The 19,149-nt window shown below is 41.3% G+C and overlaps 1 protein-coding gene across 2 annotated transcripts in view; it reads left to right on the top strand.

Annotated features, from left to right (window-relative positions):
• The first annotated feature begins 8,412 nt into the window (after positions 1-8,412).
• XYLB (xylulokinase) overlaps positions 8,413-19,149 on the top strand; it is an 83,682-nt gene continuing 72,945 nt past the window's right edge. Inside the window, exons 1-7 of one of the 2 annotated variants that reach the window (XM_071560711.1) lie at positions 8,413-8,562; positions 11,037-11,119; positions 11,965-12,034; positions 13,433-13,513; positions 14,782-14,868; positions 15,973-16,101; positions 17,180-17,245. In XM_071560711.1, the coding sequence (XP_071416812.1) occupies positions 8,518-8,562; positions 11,037-11,119; positions 11,965-12,034; positions 13,433-13,513; positions 14,782-14,868; positions 15,973-16,101; positions 17,180-17,245 (561 nt within the window). In that variant the 5' untranslated portion in view covers positions 8,413-8,517. The remainder of the gene's footprint in view (positions 8,563-11,036; positions 11,120-11,964; positions 12,035-13,432; positions 13,514-14,781; positions 14,869-15,972; positions 16,102-17,179; positions 17,246-19,149) is intronic. The other variant, XM_071560710.1, reaches the window with a different exon arrangement.

Raw genomic sequence — 19,149 nt, 5'->3', positions numbered from 1 at the left:
AACACCCCCAGCTCCCTCAGCAACTCCTCATCAGACTTGTGCGGCAGACCTTCTCCAGCAACTTCCCCTTCTCTGGACACATTCCAGCACCCCAATGTCTTTCTTGTAGTGAGGGACCCAAAACTGAACACAGGATTGCAATTGATTTAGTCTCTATAGGTGTCTATATGGGTCAGTAAGTACATGTGTTTGTGCATGTACACTTTGCTATCAAGGCATGAGTGCCCTACACACCCACATACATACATGTGTGTGTTTTGTGAATCATTTGCAATCACAATATAATTAATAAAATGAATTGCAGGTCTAATGTACATGATATCACAAAGTGCACGAGGTCAGTCGTGGGTTTGGTGTGTAGTGAGCTGATGTAGCTAATCCTTGTTATGCCACTGACATAAACTTGAAACTGGATTACCCATAGGTTATGTTTTTCTACCATAGTGGAACAACTTCCTTTGTACCCCTAGCCTGTTTAGGCATCACAAATAAATAAAAATAAATTTGTTTTGTCATAAATGCATGCCAAATGATGATTTCTCTTTAAACCAGTCACTCAGTCTTTAAATCGAGTTACTTGGATCTTCAGACCCCTGTACACTTTTACAGTATGCAGCAGGTGGCACTATTGGAGTGATGTGACTGTGTGTTTGCCTGAGCCTGAAACATTACCAGGGACTTCCATTTGGGTTGTAGGTTCCTAAGGAATATAAGCAGCCAAGCCATTTCCTAGCACTGGCACACGTATCTCCTAACAATACTACAGGTTCCGAAAAGTTATTGCCATGATTAGGTTTGTGTCAAAACTTGTCTTTCTTTAATTGAACAAACTCCTGATCCAAACACCATCTGAGTGGGTTTTGTTTGAATATCCACTGAAGTCTGGAGTGCCCTATTTCCCTTAAGCCTGTTCTTCCATCACAATGGAACCAATTCTTCATTTCCTTGGGGCAAAATAAATTTGAGAATATTTAATAGTCCAAAAGCAGTGGCTTTCAGAACTTGAAGTAGATGTTTACTGCCCTTGACCTTTGTTGCAAAATCTCATTTAAAAAGATGCAACCAATTTTATCTCATACTAATTAATTTGTGAGTTGTAAATTAGTTTTTTATTAAAAATTGTTTGGGGGACCTTATAGGAATAATTGTTGATTTAAAGATAATTAAAAATGCTCATAATGGTTAACTGACTGAATGTGCTTCCTATAACACTGGGTTTTACTGCACACCTGAGATCAGAGGTAGATTATTGTGTTATTCGTGTGCTGAATTATAGTCATGTCCAACACTGTCCATGGAGGTTAAAAAGATGGAATACAAATATCTGTAGATTTTAACTGGTACGGGGAAGGAAAATGATCCCCTTTCTCTAGCTTTCCATAGTGCTTTTTAAATTTTTATTTAAATGTGGTCTTGAAGTTTAGAAAGTGACTGTTTTATTCTTAGAAAATGTAGTAACAAAAAGAAAGGTAGAAACAAGGTGTCTGCTATTATTTGGGTTCCAGACAGTACTAGTAGAATCAATAGTGACTGTTTACTTTTTAATGAGATTTTTGATAAGAGCACGTGTATTTCTATTGTTTGAAAGCACAACCTTAGAGCACACCTCAGTTACGGAGTGTTGTGAGTAGAGCACAGGACTTTCTGATGGTGCAAGGTTATTTTCTGGTGCTCTCTGTGTGTCCATTCTAATGGGATGAAGGAATCCACAATGGAAGCTTTCAGGATGATCTTGAGATCTTTCCCTGATCTGATTTTTCTAGTGCTTTCAGACATAGAGTTCAACTGTGTCAAAAGGAAGAAGGGTGGCCCAGCTGTCCTTCAGGTCCCTCTGAAGGTTTGGTGAGCTTGGGGCACATGTAGTCCACCTTCACATTTCCTTCATAAGGATTCTGTTTTCCCTTTTTGCCTTGTGTCTTTATGTACATATAATTAAGTAGTGTGTAGGTAGGCTTATATCAAATATCTCTGATCCTGCACTCTGCCTAGATGTCTCTAAAGGCTTAAATCAAGCACACCAAGTTATCATACCGAGCAAGCATCCTGTGCTTTATGTGCTTTTGCCAAGAAGGGTTAGACTGACTGATCCTTGAGGTCCCTTCCAAACTGATATTCTATGATTCTGTCATTTTGTACTCACCTACCTGGCTCTGCAGGTGTTGGGAGCTTGATGCTACCTAGTTCCCTTTGCAGAACCACGGTTTTTGGTGATTTTTTCTTTTTGGAGGCAGTAAATGTAGTCACAAGGAAGTCACTGGACTCCTGTAGCTCAAATTCAGTTGTGCTGGTTGTGAGGAGTTAAAAGCAGCAGATGTTCTTTATTCATTTTTTTGTGCTTGGCATAGCAGCACTTAAAAACCTTTGTTCTTCTATCTGTCTGTTAGTGCTGAGGATTAAATAATTTTCCTTTGGAGTGCTAGTTGCTGTGAAAAGTAAAGTAAAATGCTGAAATTTGCTTTATTACAAGGCTGCTCATCATGTTGTTTTTAGGACCAGAATCTCTTATCCCTGTGCAAATAATCAGCCTCCAAAATTTAGAGCCAAGAGTTGCTTATTCTTGCCCACCAAGAACTGAGATTCTCCTTTGGAAGTGCAGAGGTAAATCTATGAAGAAACTGAAGGGATTTACCAGTTAGAGATTTTAAACAATAGAACTCTAACATCTTCCCTTACAGTTCCCCTGGCTTCCTTCTTAGTTCTTAGATTTCTTAAATTAGTGTGACAAATAAGATTTGCTCCATTTTGATGTTATAAAACTATCCATGGGAAGACAGTGAGAAGGAACTGAATGGCCTTCAGTAAATCTTTTCAGAGGAGTTTGGAAACACATTGAAGTTTCCTTGACCCAAAAGATGCATTAAATTCCAGTTACTGATAAATGAACTTCATGTTTCTGACACTGCTGTCTACATATCTTTCCTATACCAACTATCTTCAACTATTTCTTATCCATAGAGTTATGAAGGCTACAGCTCTGGGAGGTGACATCAACCTCTGGTTATTCATTCTCCCAACAGACATGACATGTATACAGGAACTCTGTGAGAAGGTGTATACCAAATTGGATAAGCCATATAACTTTTGTGCCTTGATTTTTTCACCTGAAAACAACAGGATTTTGATTAATTCTTGATTGTAAAAAGATTTTTGATCCTTGCAAGGTGCTGCTAAAAAGTGCAATGTTTTTCCCTTATTAGTTCCCAGTTCAGGCATTGTTTGAGTAGGAATGAGTTTATCTTTGATTGCTTTTAATCAATAAAATGTACTTATCTGTAAGTGGAGTTTGATAAGAATCAAGTACAGCATGACAGAACTGGTTAATCTGTTGTTAATGAAAAGTTTTATCTGGATGACAACATCTTGCTTCTGAGATATTTGCTTTTGAGCATTAGGACACAAACCACTTCAGTATTCATCTTCAAGGAAATCTGCTGGGTGTATAAGTTAATGTTAATAAGCCTTGTAAATGGCTGTAGTTAAGATAGTCCTCCAAAGAGGATGGTTAAGTACTATTACTATTGTGAGAATGAAAATGGACTTGAAATCTGTGCAGAGGAGGAAAGTATCCTAAAAATAATTTGTTATTCAGAAACATCCTTCACTTTGCTTCCATGCAGAAATCTCATGAGGAATTTGTACTGCACTTCATAATCACTGGTAGCCTAATTGAGTCAAGGAAATTACATCTGTAAAACTAAAGTATGTAAAACCAGATACAATTCCACAGTGCCTGATTCAGTACCCACTGAAGTCAACACATGTTCTGCTGAATTCAATAGAAGTGAAATTGGAAGATTTTATGTACATGATTAAATAAAAGCTGCAAATTGACCAATACCTATGAAACTCATGGTATAATTGAGATTGTGTAGTTGAGCCTTCATTTAAATTCTTTTCTTGTGCCCATTGTTCCGTGTGCTGGTATTTGCTTTTATATGGAATCCTGCACCAATTCCTCATGAGGTCTCTGCAAAGGGCCTTAATTTGCTAATGCAGTATCACACCTGGGATTTTGAATATGCAGATGTCAAAAAATTAAATCAACCAATAAGTTTGTGGAGTAATTACTATAATTAAATAATCTACATTTTCAGTCTCCAAGTAACAACTGTGCTCTGGGCTTTCTCTTGTGAAACTCGTTCCCAGGGCTTTTGCTGGATCTTTGTATGTGCTTCCATTGAATCATGAAATGGGTGAGGTTGGAAGGGACTACAGTGTGTCACCTGGTCCATCCTCCCTGCTCAAGCAGGGTTATCCCAGAGCACATGGCACAGGATTGTGTCCAGATGGTTCTGGAATATCTCCAGTGAGGGAGAGTCCACAACCTCTCTGGGCAACCTGTTCAGTGCTCGGTCAACCACACAGTAAAGAAGTTCTTCCTCATGTTCAGGCCCTCACAGCACAGGCAGTGAAATTACAGTGGTTAACAGCCACTTTGACCCACTGCTTTGAAACTTGTTCTTGCCGAGGGAATAACAAGACTCTCCACAGCATTTGGAGGTACAGACAAACATAATGGTTACCACAAGACCCTATGCAAAAGTACCTTCAGCAGCTAAGTACAGCTTTAGGTAAAGAAAAACATATTGGGTATAATGCCATCTCAATAAAAAGATCAGAAACTTCATCTTTTAATTTATGGTACTGCGGTATTTTGTATTCTCAGTACTTGGTTAAACATTGCTGGAGATTTTGTGATAAGAGCACTTGCAATGCTAAGTAGAGAGGGAATGACCTTTAGAGCATTGCCATTGTTCAGATATTGTTCCAGAAGGCAGGTCTAGTGCTCAGACTGAGGTTTGTTGTTGTTTTTTTTTTTTTTTTTTATTTTTAAGGTGATGTGTTAATGTGTTTTTGTTGTTACCTGGAGTTTAACACTGTAAACATATCCCACCTCATTAGCAGCAGTACATGTGATTCAAAGGTTACTTGGCAAAAAGGCTGGCATATATCTGACCCAGCTTACTGTGCTTGATGTTTCTGGGGCTAATTAAAGAGCCACAAGATTTCTTATTAGGAAGAAGGATAATTGTGCCAGCAGACCTAACAATGCTTGGTCTAAGATGGGCTGCTGTGCCTTATCGCATGTGCATGACTGATGTCTGTATGTGCAGCAACTCTCACCTGTCCCATTGCTTCTGCTTGTGCCAACCTGTGCTAAAGCACAAATGTAGAATGCCTGCTTGGGGCTTAGAAATACTTGGCTTTCCTGCTACTTAAAATAACTAGTTAGGTGCCCAAAATGTACTGCTGGAAGCAGAAATATTGATAGCTTTGTAGTTGCCCATGGACTTCAGTTACTTTCTGTGAAGGTGTGAGTACTTCCACATCCCATTAAATTATGTATCCAGCATAAATCAGAATAGCAGGACTGCTGTCAATACAGTTAGCCTAATTTACACCAAAGGTCTGGACTGTCTGCTCTCTAGCTTGTTGGCATGTCTCAGATGATGTGATGATAATGAAGCCTGGGAGTTAGGCTGTCACTGTTTCTGAAGGAGTTCCCCTGTGCAAAGCTGAAGTTAAACCCAAGTTCATACCAGGGTGCAGCTGAGATCAGAGGCAGGTTTAGATACTGGAAACAAGAACAAAAAGTGAAAAAAAATCAGTATGTAGGAATGTGGAATAGTTAATCTATGTTTTGCAATGAGGTGAAATAAATGTGCAGTAGCAGTTAACTTGACAGTGGGGGAAGAAAAAAAAAGCATTAATTGGCATACTAGTTATAACTTACCTAAACAGCCAAGGGCCTAGGAAAGCATGGAAGTATTGCTTCTCCATCAGGTCAGAAACTAGTTAATAGGAAAAGGGGAATAAACTCGCTTTTCCCTTTAGTCTGCTCTGTGTCTTGAGTGATTAATCTGTGCTTTGCCTCAAGCTGTTAATCTGCAGTGGTGACATTTCAATTATAAATGGCATTTTGTCTGTCCCCTCTGGAAATTCTGGATTTGTCGGTGCTAAAACATCACTAGTACACGAATGCAACTTCACTGATAAATGCAGAGCTGAACCTTTTTGGCCTTCAAGAAACTTGAATGCAGAAAGAACAGCAGCATGCACATTTTCCATACACAAACAAATAAATTTAGGAGAATGCTGCCTTGATGGAAGGATCAGCAACAGAGTGAACTGGGTAAGACATTAATTCTCCAAACGTCCCTCTTTTCTTATCAAAAACATGAAAAGTGAAAATAGCAGCAATAACACTCCTACTTTGTCCTTTGGTGGGTTCTCCTACTGAATTATCTTGCCCCCTTTTTAATAATTTAGGGGATCTGATAACATGAGAGCAATTATTCCAGCCCCAATTTTTCTGTGCTGTTTAAATCAAATGATTTCTTGTTAATGGGGACTATTTTTCTGATCTGAATGCTGGAGAATATAACTGATTTTTACAGCCTCATGAGACTTATTTATAAGCTCTTTTTTCCTTTCTACTAGCCATTACCTCCTTTAAAAAAATTAAATCCACTAATGTCTCTTTTTCTGAAGTAATTTATCATTCTTACAGCTTTCTTGAGAACTGACTTCAGTTTCTCTTCATTTTTGCAGCATGTCAAGCTGAAAATAGCAGCATTTCAAGCCTCAGCCTCTGAATCTGTTACTTGTTTAGAGGCAATACGCCACCAGTGACAGGGCTGAGCAAGCCTCTCCTCCCTGGCTTACCAGTCACATTCTGCATGAATAAAACCCCAGCCTTTACTTGATATTTGATCCTTTGTTTTCTAGTATAAGTTACACTCAGGAAACCGTTCTTGGTAACATTTCAAAAACATTATTTCCTTCACAGCCTCTGGTTAAGTGAGACCTTTGTTCAGGACAGGTTCATCCAGCATGAGCTCCTTAGGGGAAGGGAAATTCCACCACTACCTGGTGGCCATTAATGTTTTAAAGGTTTTTCTTTATAATAATAACTAGAAATCTTAAAAGTATAGACCTGTGGGAATTAGGGCTTTGAGAAATCACTGGGAATTTTAAAATGTTCAGTTTATAAAAAAAAGTAATATAGTTTAAAGGGCATTTCAAATTAAGTGTTTGTACTGTTAAAACCCTTTAAGATCCTGGGCATGCAAACCCCATTTGACTTCATTAAAGCTCTGCTGGGATACCACCTTGATTGCAGAATGAAAGTGTATTTTACTTGAGCTTTCTTTTGATTAAGGAATTCACTTTGCTTGTCACATGCTACAGCAGGTAACGAAAAACCCTAAAACCTCCTCAGCCCTCCCAGCTGAAAAAAGGCAAATGAGAACAAAACCAGCCCAAGCAACAATTCTGTGTTTTTTAATGCAATATTGGGTGTGTTTGTGCTGACCACAGTGTGATACCACAACAGGGCTGGTACATAGTAATGGCATATTAAAATTTCATTAACTCCTTTGGACTGTGGTTTGAGGTTGCTCATTTTGTTTCAGTTCTGGTTCCTGGGTGGTCTCTACACAGCAGCTCCAGTGTTGTCTCACTGGCACAGGCATTGCTGATGGGGATCTGCATTATGGGCACTGGTTGTTGGTGCTCAGCAGCCCCGTGCACAGCCCTGGCACAGGGCAACCCACCATCCCATCATTGCATCATCCTGATACTGAGCCCCTCAAGATCTGAGCCCCTCAAGATTTGAGTGAGGGTTTGAGTCAAACTTTGCAATTTTTTTTTTAGTTGTTAGTCAGTAGCTGTAGCTGGGCAGTTATTTTGTTTGTTTGGCTAATATGTTGTTTTAAGGAAAAGGGAAGACAATCCCAAGACAAACAAGAGCCACCAAGAGTGCAATCAGCAGGACTGAGCAGTAACTGGGGGATAGGTGATTCTGGCAGTGGGAGATCGTGATCACTGACTCATTGACCACCTACTCAAAATGGACCTCAGACTCAAATGGAGGGAAGAATGGTGCCTGTGCACTAATTAGCATGAGAAATGAGAGATATAACTGGAAAAACAAGGAGTAATAATTAATTGAAAAGTTATATAAATTGTAACCAGTGAGAGCTGATGCCTTGGTTTGTTAAAATGCATAAATAGTGTAAAGTTTTGATGATCGGTGAGCCAGCCTTTTGTGGATTAGTGCCTCGTTCCGTCTTTGCACAAACTAGAGTAAAATAGAGAAATACCTCGCCTCGGTGTGTGAATTGGCGTTGCACATCAGGGAATGAGCTTGCGTTCGGAACAATTCCACCATCGTAACACGCCAGCATCGCATCACCTCCCATCACATCACCCCACTATCGCGTCAACCCCACCATCTCAGCACCCCCACCATCTCATCACTCCTACATCGCAGCACTTCACTATCACCTCAACCCCACCATCGCATCACCCCCCGCCCGAGCTGTCCGCGGCCTCTCCGTGCGAGGTTGGGAGCAGGTCCGTCCCGCTGGCAGCGCTCTGAGCACTCATTAACCGCGGTGCTGCCGCTCCCCGGGGCCGGGCGGGCAGCTCCTGCCCGGGGAGGCCGGGCCAGCAGAGCCATCCTCTTCCCGGTCCCTGCCCCGGGTGAGGGTGAGGTCCGGCCGGGCTGTGGCCATGGCCTCTCCCTGCTACCTGGGCTGGGATTTCAGCACGCAGCAGGTACCGCGCCGCCTCCCCCGCCCCTACTCTCCCTTCCTCCCTCGGGGGCGGCTGCAGGCAGGGCGATGGGGCTGGGGCCGCCCCGGCTGCTCTGGACCCTGCCCGGTGCGGGGCTGTGCTGGCCGGGAGGGTCCGAACGCGGCGGGTGCGGGCGGCGGACCCGGGGGGATGCCGGCGATGCGGGGGATGCCGGGGATGCGCTGCGGGCGGCCCCGCCGCCATCGCGGCCGCTGTGCTGTCCCCAGCGCGGAGCGGGGAGGACAGGCCTTCCTCCTCTCCGCTTCTTCCTCCTCGCATGGCTTCCGTCCCATCCCAGAGCCTTCCGTTCCCCTTTTCCTCCTCCCAGCGGCGAGTTTGCTTTGCAGAGCTGCTCACGCTCCCCGGGCCCGACCGCGGCTGCAGAGAGCGGATCGGTGTTCCCATACCGAGGGTTTACACGGGATGCAGGGAGCTGAGCGGTGTTCCCATACCGAGGGCTCACGCGGGATGCAGGGAGCGGAGCGGTGTTCCCATACCGAGGGCTCACACGGGATGCAGGGAGCGGTGCGATGCTCCGTGCCCAGGAGTCGCACAAACTGCATCTTGCCACAGCTGATGCTGAATAATTCACAGAATCACACAATCCTTAGGGCTGGATTCCCCAGAGAGCTTGTGGAGTCTCTCTTATCAGAGATACTCAAGAGCAGTCTAGACGCAATCCTGTGCCCTGTCTGGTAGGACGACCGTGCCTTAGTGGAGAGGTTGGACCAGATGAGCAGCTGGTCCCTTCCAACCTGATGGATTCTGTGATTCTGTGGAAGAGACCTGTAGAGATCATCCAGTCCAACTCCCTGCTGAGGCAGGGTCAGCTGGAGAAGGTGACACAAGAACACATACAGGTGGGTTTGGAATGTCTCCAGAGAGGGACAATCCATGACCTCCCTGGGCAGCTGTTCCAGTGTTCTGCCACCTCCAATTTAAAGAAGTTCTTCCTCATGCTGAGGTGAAACTTCTTGTGTTTTAGTTTATGGCCATAATAATTCCCAGCACCTCATGTGTTTTGAGATGTTTATGGGCCACGGGCACTGCATGTACCTGGTTGTTCTCATGTTCTCTTCACCTGCATGCACACACCCTTTGTCTCTTTCACTTTGCTCTATATTGTGTTTGAAGCTGTGGGCTGCGTGTCCCAGTGTGTCCTGCTTCCCCATCCCGCTAGGGATGTGTTAAACATCCTGAAAAGGAATATTGGGACACTTCTCTACATGCAGACTGCATGGACACCCCTCTGCCTGCTCCTATAGGAGTTTTGATTTGCACCCAAGTCCAGCTTTCCAGTATCCTCATGGTAATCAAGACTAGCAGGATTGTGAACCTGGATGCTCAGGTTGCTGCTTGCAATTCTGATTTGTTGGCACAGTTGGGTATTGCCACACTGTGAACAGAAACTCTGCCCAAGTTGTGCAGAAGCCTGAATATATTAAAAGCAGGTGTTTGAGCATAAATCACCATTATGGTTGTGCTGAAGTTTGGGAACTTGAAAAGGCACATCCAGGTTAGGTTGATCAAGTGTTTTTAAGGAGATGTGCTGCAAGCAGAGAGCCAATTAGGCTCAGTGGGTAAGAGCCATTTTTTGAGCTAGTGCACTGTGCCAGTGCAGACATAATGGCCATACATTAGTATCGCCAAAATGGGGATGGCCTTGTTATTTGAATAAAACTCCTTGAGGTGACTTAGTTTTTAAAGGCTTTTTTTTTCTGTTCCTTTAGCAGCACTTTGCACTCTCTCCCTCGTTGAAATAGGCCCAGAATGTGAGCTGCCCTCTCACTTTTCTACTTGACTATTTTCCTCCTGAACTAGGTGAACTTAAGTGAATATAGAAGAGGAAAAGTGGTACTCTTTTAATTTGAGCTAAGAGGGGGCTCAGCTTTATGGAGTTAACTTGTTTGGAATGCTGCTTTCTGTAAGTTGCAGAAGCTCAGAATATACTTGTGTAATGCCCTCTGAGCTTTGCCAGGCCAGGAGAGTTTGATTTCCTCACCCCCTTGGGAGCAGGAAAGATCCTCAAGGATCTGTAAAGTTCCTTGGTAAGATAAGGAAAAAAAAAAACAGGAGGGGAAGAAACTGGCAGTTTGCATCTTTAATCTAATATACAGTATTCTTTGGAGAAATGGCAAACCTGGTTACTGTGATGCAAGATACAAACTTGATAATTTGTTTCCTATGTCTTAGCATGTGCCTGCTGCTTGATCGTGTGCATTAGAAGAGAAAGAAAATGGGGAGAGGGATACAAATAAAAATATATATTGCTGAATAGGTGGTGTGCTGGACATTCATATTATAACTTGTTTAATGCAAAATTGTGCTCAAAATTTTAGCAAGCTGGGGTGATCTTTTTTCCATTTTGTCTGTAGGAATTGAATTATTATAAATGAGTTATTAGTGATATTTAATTATTTCTAGATTTTGTTAACTTCCTGTTTTATATCTTGTAGTTGAAAGTCATTGCTATTGATGAACAGCTGAGAGTCATTTATGAGGATAATGTTCATTTTGATAAGGACCTTCCGGAATTTAAGTAAGGCTTTTTATATTTTACTTGGATAATGTAATTTAAAACTTTGGAGATTGGGGTGAAGGGATTGCTTGGTTTCATTGGTATGTATGGAAGCATGGAAAAAGGTCATGCTCTGTTCATGTTTCATACTTGGCAAGGGTAGGATTTGCTCTTGCTTTCCTTGTATATAAACATGACAGGAGCTCCCAAAGGGAAATAAATTGAGAAAATATACTCCAAATTATTAGGTATAGGTATTAGGTATTGGCACTTTAGACTTATGGACATGACTGTTTCTTTTTGGGACATGAAAGTAATCACCACCTTTGTGTCAGGGCAAAGACAAGTAAATTACCTGAGGAGAATGTCTAAAAGGCATTTGCAGACAAATTCATTTGTTCCAAATCTCACAGTAAGATGTAGGTTGACAATATTTGTTTATTTCAGCAATAGACTAGAATTGACAAATGTCATTGTCCAGTCACAAGTTTGAATGAAGTACATTTATTATTTGATGGTTTAACAGCAAAAATTGAACTTTGTCTTTGAAGTTCAATTCACAAATGGTGGCAGAAATAACCATGAATTACACAGAGGCAATGAGTATTATCAGCATTGGAGTCTTTCTCAGATCTCACTTCAGGATCAGGGCCTTTCTTTGAAAATTTTTTGCTTTGCAATCAAGTCAAACATGTCCCCTCCTTGGAGCTGGCTTTTACTTTTTCATATTTCAAATACCAGTCCTTGCTCCAAACATACCAAAAAACCCATTGCAAATTCTCTTTGGTCATTAATAAACTTCTGGAACTTTGCTTGTCAGGGAAAAAATACAGAATTTACCAAGAGAAAATCCTGTTTTTCTGTAGGACTCAAGGTGGAGTCTATATTCACAGTGACAGACTGACAGTCACTTCTCCTGTGCTCATGTGGGTCCAGGTATGAGAAAGCTTTATGTAGTTCAACTTCTTCCTTGCTGTCACAGAAATGGAAATTTATTCTGAGCAATAGTGAAACTCATCACTCAAATCACATAGTTTTTTCCCTTATATTCTGTTTCTTTTAAATCTTATTCTGTGTCTTTGTTATGTAAATAAAAATGCTATCAACAAATAGTGGAAGTTGCTAACATTTTGATGGGGTTTTTTGTTTGTTTCTTCACTCTTTACTGTTTTACAGCATTCCGTGTGTGAGAAATGCCTCATTGACTTTCCTTCATTGGAAAAATGGACTATTCTTTTTTCCTCTTACTCAAAAAGGGCAGCTGTCAGTTTGCCTTGCTTAAATCTGTGGTTTTGTAGCATCCAGGTTACCGAAACTATTTTTTTTAGAATAAGCTTTGCCAACTAATTGATGTTGCAACTGGTAAGTGGTGAAACTGCAATTTATTCAGTGATTCCCAGTCATGTTGACTGATGTTTATTTTGAAGTACAGCTTTCTTTTCTGTTTTAAAACAAGGCCTGCCTTGCTTTTGTGCAGATTCTGCAACACTTGCTCTCACACATGGAACTGTGCAAATTTGTCTTGCTAAAGGGATTTGAATAGTTAAAATATTTGAAAGGTCGCAGAACCCCCAGCCACCCAACCCACACAACTACTGTGATCCACAATAGTTGACAAAGGTTTGGTAAATTTGTTTGCGGTTGGTCTTTTGAGCCATAATGAAGAGGAACATTGTAATTATTAAATTAATAATATGATGATACAGGTATATGATGTTTCTTTGGAACTGTTGCTGTGGTTTGTTTGTCAGGACAGTCTGAGAAACGTTTATCTAAGTGAAACCATGTAAAGATAGATTAATTTTTGAGTTTAAATGTCAGACAAATAAAGTTCTTCAGGCAAGAACAAAATTCCCTTGAATTATCCTTATATTAAAGAATCTGTGAGTTAACTGACACTGGAGGCAGCGGTATTGAGGTTACCTAATGTGTTGTAGGATGGAGTGCAGGATGCACACTGTCAAGATTTCACAGTTTTCCAAAAGTAAGAACAAAAGGTCCAGCTTTGTGTCTGGCACTCTTAGAAGTGCTTTTTAATGAATTGGAATTCTTTAACTCTTGCCTCTTATTTAGGTTTCAAAGAATGGATCTTTGTGATTCAACTTCTTTAAAGATCTTATTTTTTCCCCTGTGTGACTCGACTTTTATGGTCTCTTACTTAGTAAATTAATTTATGCAGCTTCTTGAGACGTCCATAGTCATTAGCTAATTTTTCATTTTCTGCCAATGAACTCTTCTCAGTGATGACATCAATTTACTGTTTAATTTCAGATTGTGAGTATGCATAATTTGATAGCTCGTTACAGTCATTCTTGATTCTGTTTTTTGTTTTAGGCTCTGGATATGATCTTGGAAAAGATGAAGTCTTCGGGCTTTAAATTCTCTCAAGTCAGAGCTCTGTCAGGTGCTGGCCAGGTTAGTTTGTAAAGAAAAAAATCAGTCTTACTGTATTTCTTCAGTAGAGTATAAAGGATAGTGATAAATTTAATTCAAATAATTGTACTGCAGAAGACCATAGCAGCATAAAATAAGATCAAAAGTTCTACATAAGTGTTCTTAGACACATTCCTCAGGGGAACTTGACACTTCAAGCATACAAAGCAATCGTTAGAAGGTAGCAGGAGCGGAGGATGAGATTTACAGTGCAGTTGTTTAGATTAGTGCAGTGCATAATTACTTGTTTCCTGTTGTTTTCATTCTTTGTACATGCAGATTCTGAAATGACAAGAGTTCATTTCAAATTTCAGCAGATCCAGGTGCTTGTGGAAAATGAGGTAGAAAAAACAGTGAGGAACAGTTTGCTAAAAGGATAGTGACATCTTGTTGAGCAGTTTTTTGTTGGCTAGGATAGAGATCTGCCTAGGAACAACAAAACCCAAATGGTGTGAGTCTTTGATGCAGAAATGACAAAGATGCTGCTGTGATTTAGCCTGTAGTGCATAATGCCTTTTCTTGAGATTTATAAAACCCACCCTGACATTTATTCAGTTAGCCAGTCTCCTGGTACTGTGGTGAAACAGCATTTCACAGATGATATGCAGAGTGAGGACAGCACCAAAATGATAGCTAATTCTGACATGTGGGGTTTACGTTATTCATCTTGATTTATCTGGGACTAATTAATCAAAACTCTTGCTTTGATCTCCATGTTTCATTGATTGCAGTTGAAAGTCTGAGAATCATAGCTGGTGTCAAGGCTCTGTTGTGAATTCTGCAGAGGAACAGAACTTAGGGACTGACAGGTAACCCCAGCTCACTCAAGTGAAAAAAGGAAGTGTATTTCCACATTGCCTATATTCCCTTTATTTCACCCACCCTCCAACAAGGTGGGCAGGCCTGTCACTGATGAATCAGAGGGTTGTGCTGAAACAGCACAGAGCTAAGTCTTGACTGTGGAGTCTTGGCTACAGCTCAAAGAGCCCTCAAAGAAGTATCTAAGGCCAGTAGCAGTATAGTAATAGTTTCCACTAGAGTTTTCAGTAGTTCAAAATAATTTTCTGGTTTACTACATGGTTTGCTCAATGTTAGAGTCTTTCAATGAGGCACTTGATTTGAAAAGATACATTTCTTGGTCCTAGGTTTGAGAGAGTTCTCTCATCCCTTAGAGTTTAAAATTGAAATCAGGATATGAACTTTGCAGCTTGGGAGGGTATCTCCAACTTCGGTTTTTGTATTTCCTGCAGCAACATGGGAGTGTGTACTGGAAAAAAGGAAGCATCCAAATGTTAAAGAATGCGTCATCCCAATTGCCTTTACATCAGTCACTGAAGGTAATGTGCACAAAATCTCTGAAGGAGGAGCTACACCGTCCTTCCATGCTTACACATTGCTTTTCTCCTTGCAAATATTTCCTCTTGTTTGGCTGAGTTTCATACCCCTGAAGCATAAATGAAATGTAGTTATTATTCCTTCAGCTCCAGGGCTTTTGACATTTCATTTTCTTCCATATGACAGTATATTCTGCTTTAAACTCTTACAGGTGCCAGTGGGTGTCCCAGAATCTTTCTGTTTCAGAGTAACAGCCTGTTTGTTCTTTTAGGAAATGTAATATTTTCATAAACAATGTGTAAATATATATATTTGTATTGACCAAAAATTGTTGTGAAAAAGACTATTGTACCAGAGTTTACTTACAGTGCTTGTGATTTCATTAGATGTTATATATATATATGTATAAATATAATAAATATTCCAGTTTACTCTTATTCTGAAAGGATGGAAGTGTGTAATGCTCTGTGAATGCAACCTCCTAACAAGTACCTTGTTGAACTTCAACATTTTGTGAATGTTTGATTAGTAAATTTTGAACATAGACTTGACAAACTTTTATTTAAAAATCAAAATAGAGAGGAACAACTCTCCTCTGGAAGACCCTTACCTTCCTTACTTCATGATCAGAAAGGACAGTTGTATGTTGAAAGGGAGACTCTTGTGTAACTGATGTGTTAAATGTAGTTTTACAACCATCTCATCTGTGCCAGGCTCATGGAAATGGAATTAAAATGCTCTCTGGTGATGTACTAAGTCTCAGTTGTATTTCCAAATGGTTATGCCAGTCCTTAGAGAGAAATCTGTTAGTATTGCTGTGGAAAGGCAATTTGATTGGAGAGAAGTTCTAAAAGGGGCTGGGGTTTTGGCTACCAGAGGAGTGTACTGAGACATCGTGCTGTAGGGTCTGTGTAACAGCAGGAAAAGCCTGTTGCTTCCCTCTGATGCAAATTTTGGGCTGAACTTTTCACCACTGACCAAAGTGCTGCCCAAAATCTGCTTTCTGTAATTATCAAGAAGAGACCAGAGAGCACCTCAGAGAACTGAGCTGTGAGCTGATACATATGACTGCTCTAACTAACGAAGGGTATTACTGTCCATTACAGGGCTGTTTTTCTGTCAGTAACAGCCCCATCTGGATGGATTCCAGCACAGGTCCCCAGTGCAGTGCGCTGGAGAAAGCCGTGGGGGGAGCCCAGCACCTGGCGAGGATCACCGGCTCCCGTGCCTATGAGGTGAGGAGTGGGTGGGGAGAAAGTCCTCAGCAGGGTCCTGTGATAGGAACAATTATGCCATTGCAGGGCAGAATAACCATCAGCCATTAACTGTGGGAGAGTGAGGGTTTTTGCAGTACTCTCACAAAGGAAGATGTGAAAATTTTACACTGGAATGAAACAAACACCGGAAATTTTCCTGCAGGAGGCCGTTGGGCTGAACTGTGGCATATGGCCAGTGGTTCCCAAATATAGTGTTTGGTGGCCTTGCTTTGGTTGCCTGGTTGTCCCCTGGAGCATCCTCTGCAGCCACATTGCCATTGGGATGGCAATCCAGGTTTATTTGGGGTAAATGCATCCACCTGTTTGTGGATCACTGCTCTAGGTTACTTCTGAAATTTAAAGATTGGCCTTTTAATATTCCCTGGAGGCATCTCAGCACCTGGCTAGTCACGCTGTTGGTTCAACAGAGTAAGGCTTTAAGATCCCAATTTGATGATTCTGTTTATGAATCATCATGCAAAGTGTATGGCCAGTGTTGAAATCAGACTTTACATACCACTAACAGTTTATTTTTACCTTTCTAAATGTTAAGGTTTCAATGTTACAAGTCTTTTTTAATTATTATTATTATTTGATATAATATATGGATGAAAACAGCTATTTTTAGCATACTGTGAAGTTGCTGCTTTGAGTTTGGAACTTCCAGCTTGGCTCCCCATTCACCTGCCTCACAGGCAGGTACATAGATCGAGTAGCTTAAACCTTTTCAAGGGTTTGATGGCAGCATTTGAATTGTGCTGGTTCCTGTGCACAGAATAAGTGTGATTCATTCCATTGAACTGTCATTTCTGAAATGTAAATTATGGATAGTAATGCTTTTTCACATGCTTTTTTTTCTAAAGGTGAACAAAGTTCTCATAATGAGACTATGTGTTATACCCTGTTTAGTGCAGATTGCCTGCTGTGCACTGACTTTCATCATGCATCAGGCAAATTAAATATCCAAAGTGCAATGTACTGAACTCATTACACAGAGTTAATGATTATTGACTCCATTTAGGGTTTGTGTTTCTAAGCATTTGCATTTCTTTCTCAGCGTTTTACAGGAAACCAGATAGCAAAGATTTACAGCCAGAATCCTGAGGTCTACAAGCAAACTGAGGTTGGCTTAACTTCAATTCCCTTATTGGAAAACACAGTTGAAAATATTTAATTTTGTGGGGATGTTTATACAGACCATTTTACTAAAGAGTATTTTGATTCTCGTGTTTGAATTGGAAACCTGAAATTGAAAAAAATATTATTTTTTGTTTTGCTAAATTATTAGTAGTTAGGCAGATAAAAATCTGGCATCAGTTCTGTTTTGAATGTTATATTTGTCAAGCTGGTAAGTAGAGCTTTAGACTGAAGTTGTTGGGGCAACACATCCCACTCCTACCAGTATGATGCCAGTGCCAGAAATAGGTACCCAGAGGCTGGAAAGGGATGGCAGGTCAGCAGAGAGCACCTGAACAGCAGCATGAGCCAGTAAGTCCCTGTTACTGGGGGCCCAGCTTAAATGTGTCTGTGCAAACACATGTAGCATGAGGCATAAACAGAGGAGTTAGAGATGTGCACACACCTGCAGGGTTGTGATCCTATTGGCATCATGGAAACATGATGGGATGACTCCTGTGACTGGAGTGTTGGAATGGGAGGATATAGGCTCTTGTAAGCAGGTTAATACACAAGAATCACCTTTTCCAAGCTCCAAAGCAATACATCCCAACAAGGAGTAAGTCAGGCAAGAACACCAGAAGGCCTGCAGGGGTGAGCAAGGAGCTCTGGAAAAACTCAAACCCAGAAAGGAAGCCTGTTGAGGGTGGAAGCAATGGCAGGTGACCTGCAAGGATTACAGAGAGATTGTCTGAGCAGCAAGGGATCAGATTAGGAAAGATAAAGCCCTGAAAAAAATTGAATCTGCCAGGGGCATCAAGGGCAGCAAGAAAAGCTTCTATAGGTATGTTGGTGATAAAAGGAAGACTTCAAAAAATGTTGGCCCTCTCCAAAAGGAGGTGTGAGACGTGGTTACCTGGGCTAGGAAGAAGGCCAGATACTCAATGACCTGGCTCAGTCAGACCACCTGAAAGGCAAAGGCAGGGACTGGGACCATGAAAAAGCAATGAGCAGAGGAGAAATCAGGTTCAAGACCATCTAAGGAACATTAAAGTGCTCAAATCCGTGGGACCTGATGAGATACATACATGAATCCTAATGGAACTGGTGGATGAAGTGGCTAAGCCACTATCCATCACATTTAAGAATCTGTGTTGGTCTGGTGAAATTCCCACTGTCTGGAAAAAGGGAAACAATGCCCTCATTTTAAAAAACAGCAATAAGGAAGACCCAGGAAACTACAGGCCAGTCAGTCTCACCTCTGTGCCTGTCAAGATCACGGACCAGATCCTCCTGAAAACCAGGCTAAGGAACACAGAAAATAAGAAGGTGGTTGGTGACAGACAACTAAAGGCAAATTGTGCCTGACAAATTTGGTGGATTCTACAATAGTGTTACAGAGTTGGTGGATGAGGGAAGAGCAACTGATGTCACCTGTTTGGATTTGCGCAAAACACTTGACACAACATCCTTGTCTCTAAACTGGAGAGACATGGATTTGATGCATGGACCCCTTGGTGCATAAGGAATTAGCTGGATGGCTGCACTCAGAGTTGTGATCAAAAACTAGATGTCCAAGTGGAGACCAGTGATGAGTGTTGTTCCTCAGGAGTTGGTGCTGGTACTGTCACTGTTTAACATCTTTGTCATAACATGGGCAGTGGGACCGATGCACTCTCAGCAAGTTTGCCAGTGACACCAAGCTGTGTGGTGCAGTGAACATGCTGAAGAGAAGGGATTACCATCCAGAGGGACCTGGACAGGCTGGAGAGGTGGGCCAGTGTGAAACTCATGTAGTTCAACAAGGCCAAGTGCCTTCCATTTTCCATTGAGGAGTTACTTTGATTCCATTAGTACAAATTAATTGCTTTGTGTTGTTGGTTTCCTTCTAGATTTTAATTTTCAGAAAGC

The sequence above is a fragment of the Pithys albifrons genome, chromosome 7 (assembly GCF_047495875.1).
Source record: "Pithys albifrons albifrons isolate INPA30051 chromosome 7, PitAlb_v1, whole genome shotgun sequence".
In the NCBI taxonomy this organism is placed as follows: domain Eukaryota; kingdom Metazoa; phylum Chordata; class Aves; order Passeriformes; family Thamnophilidae; genus Pithys; species Pithys albifrons.
This window is presented reverse-complemented; position numbering and strand designations above follow the sequence as displayed.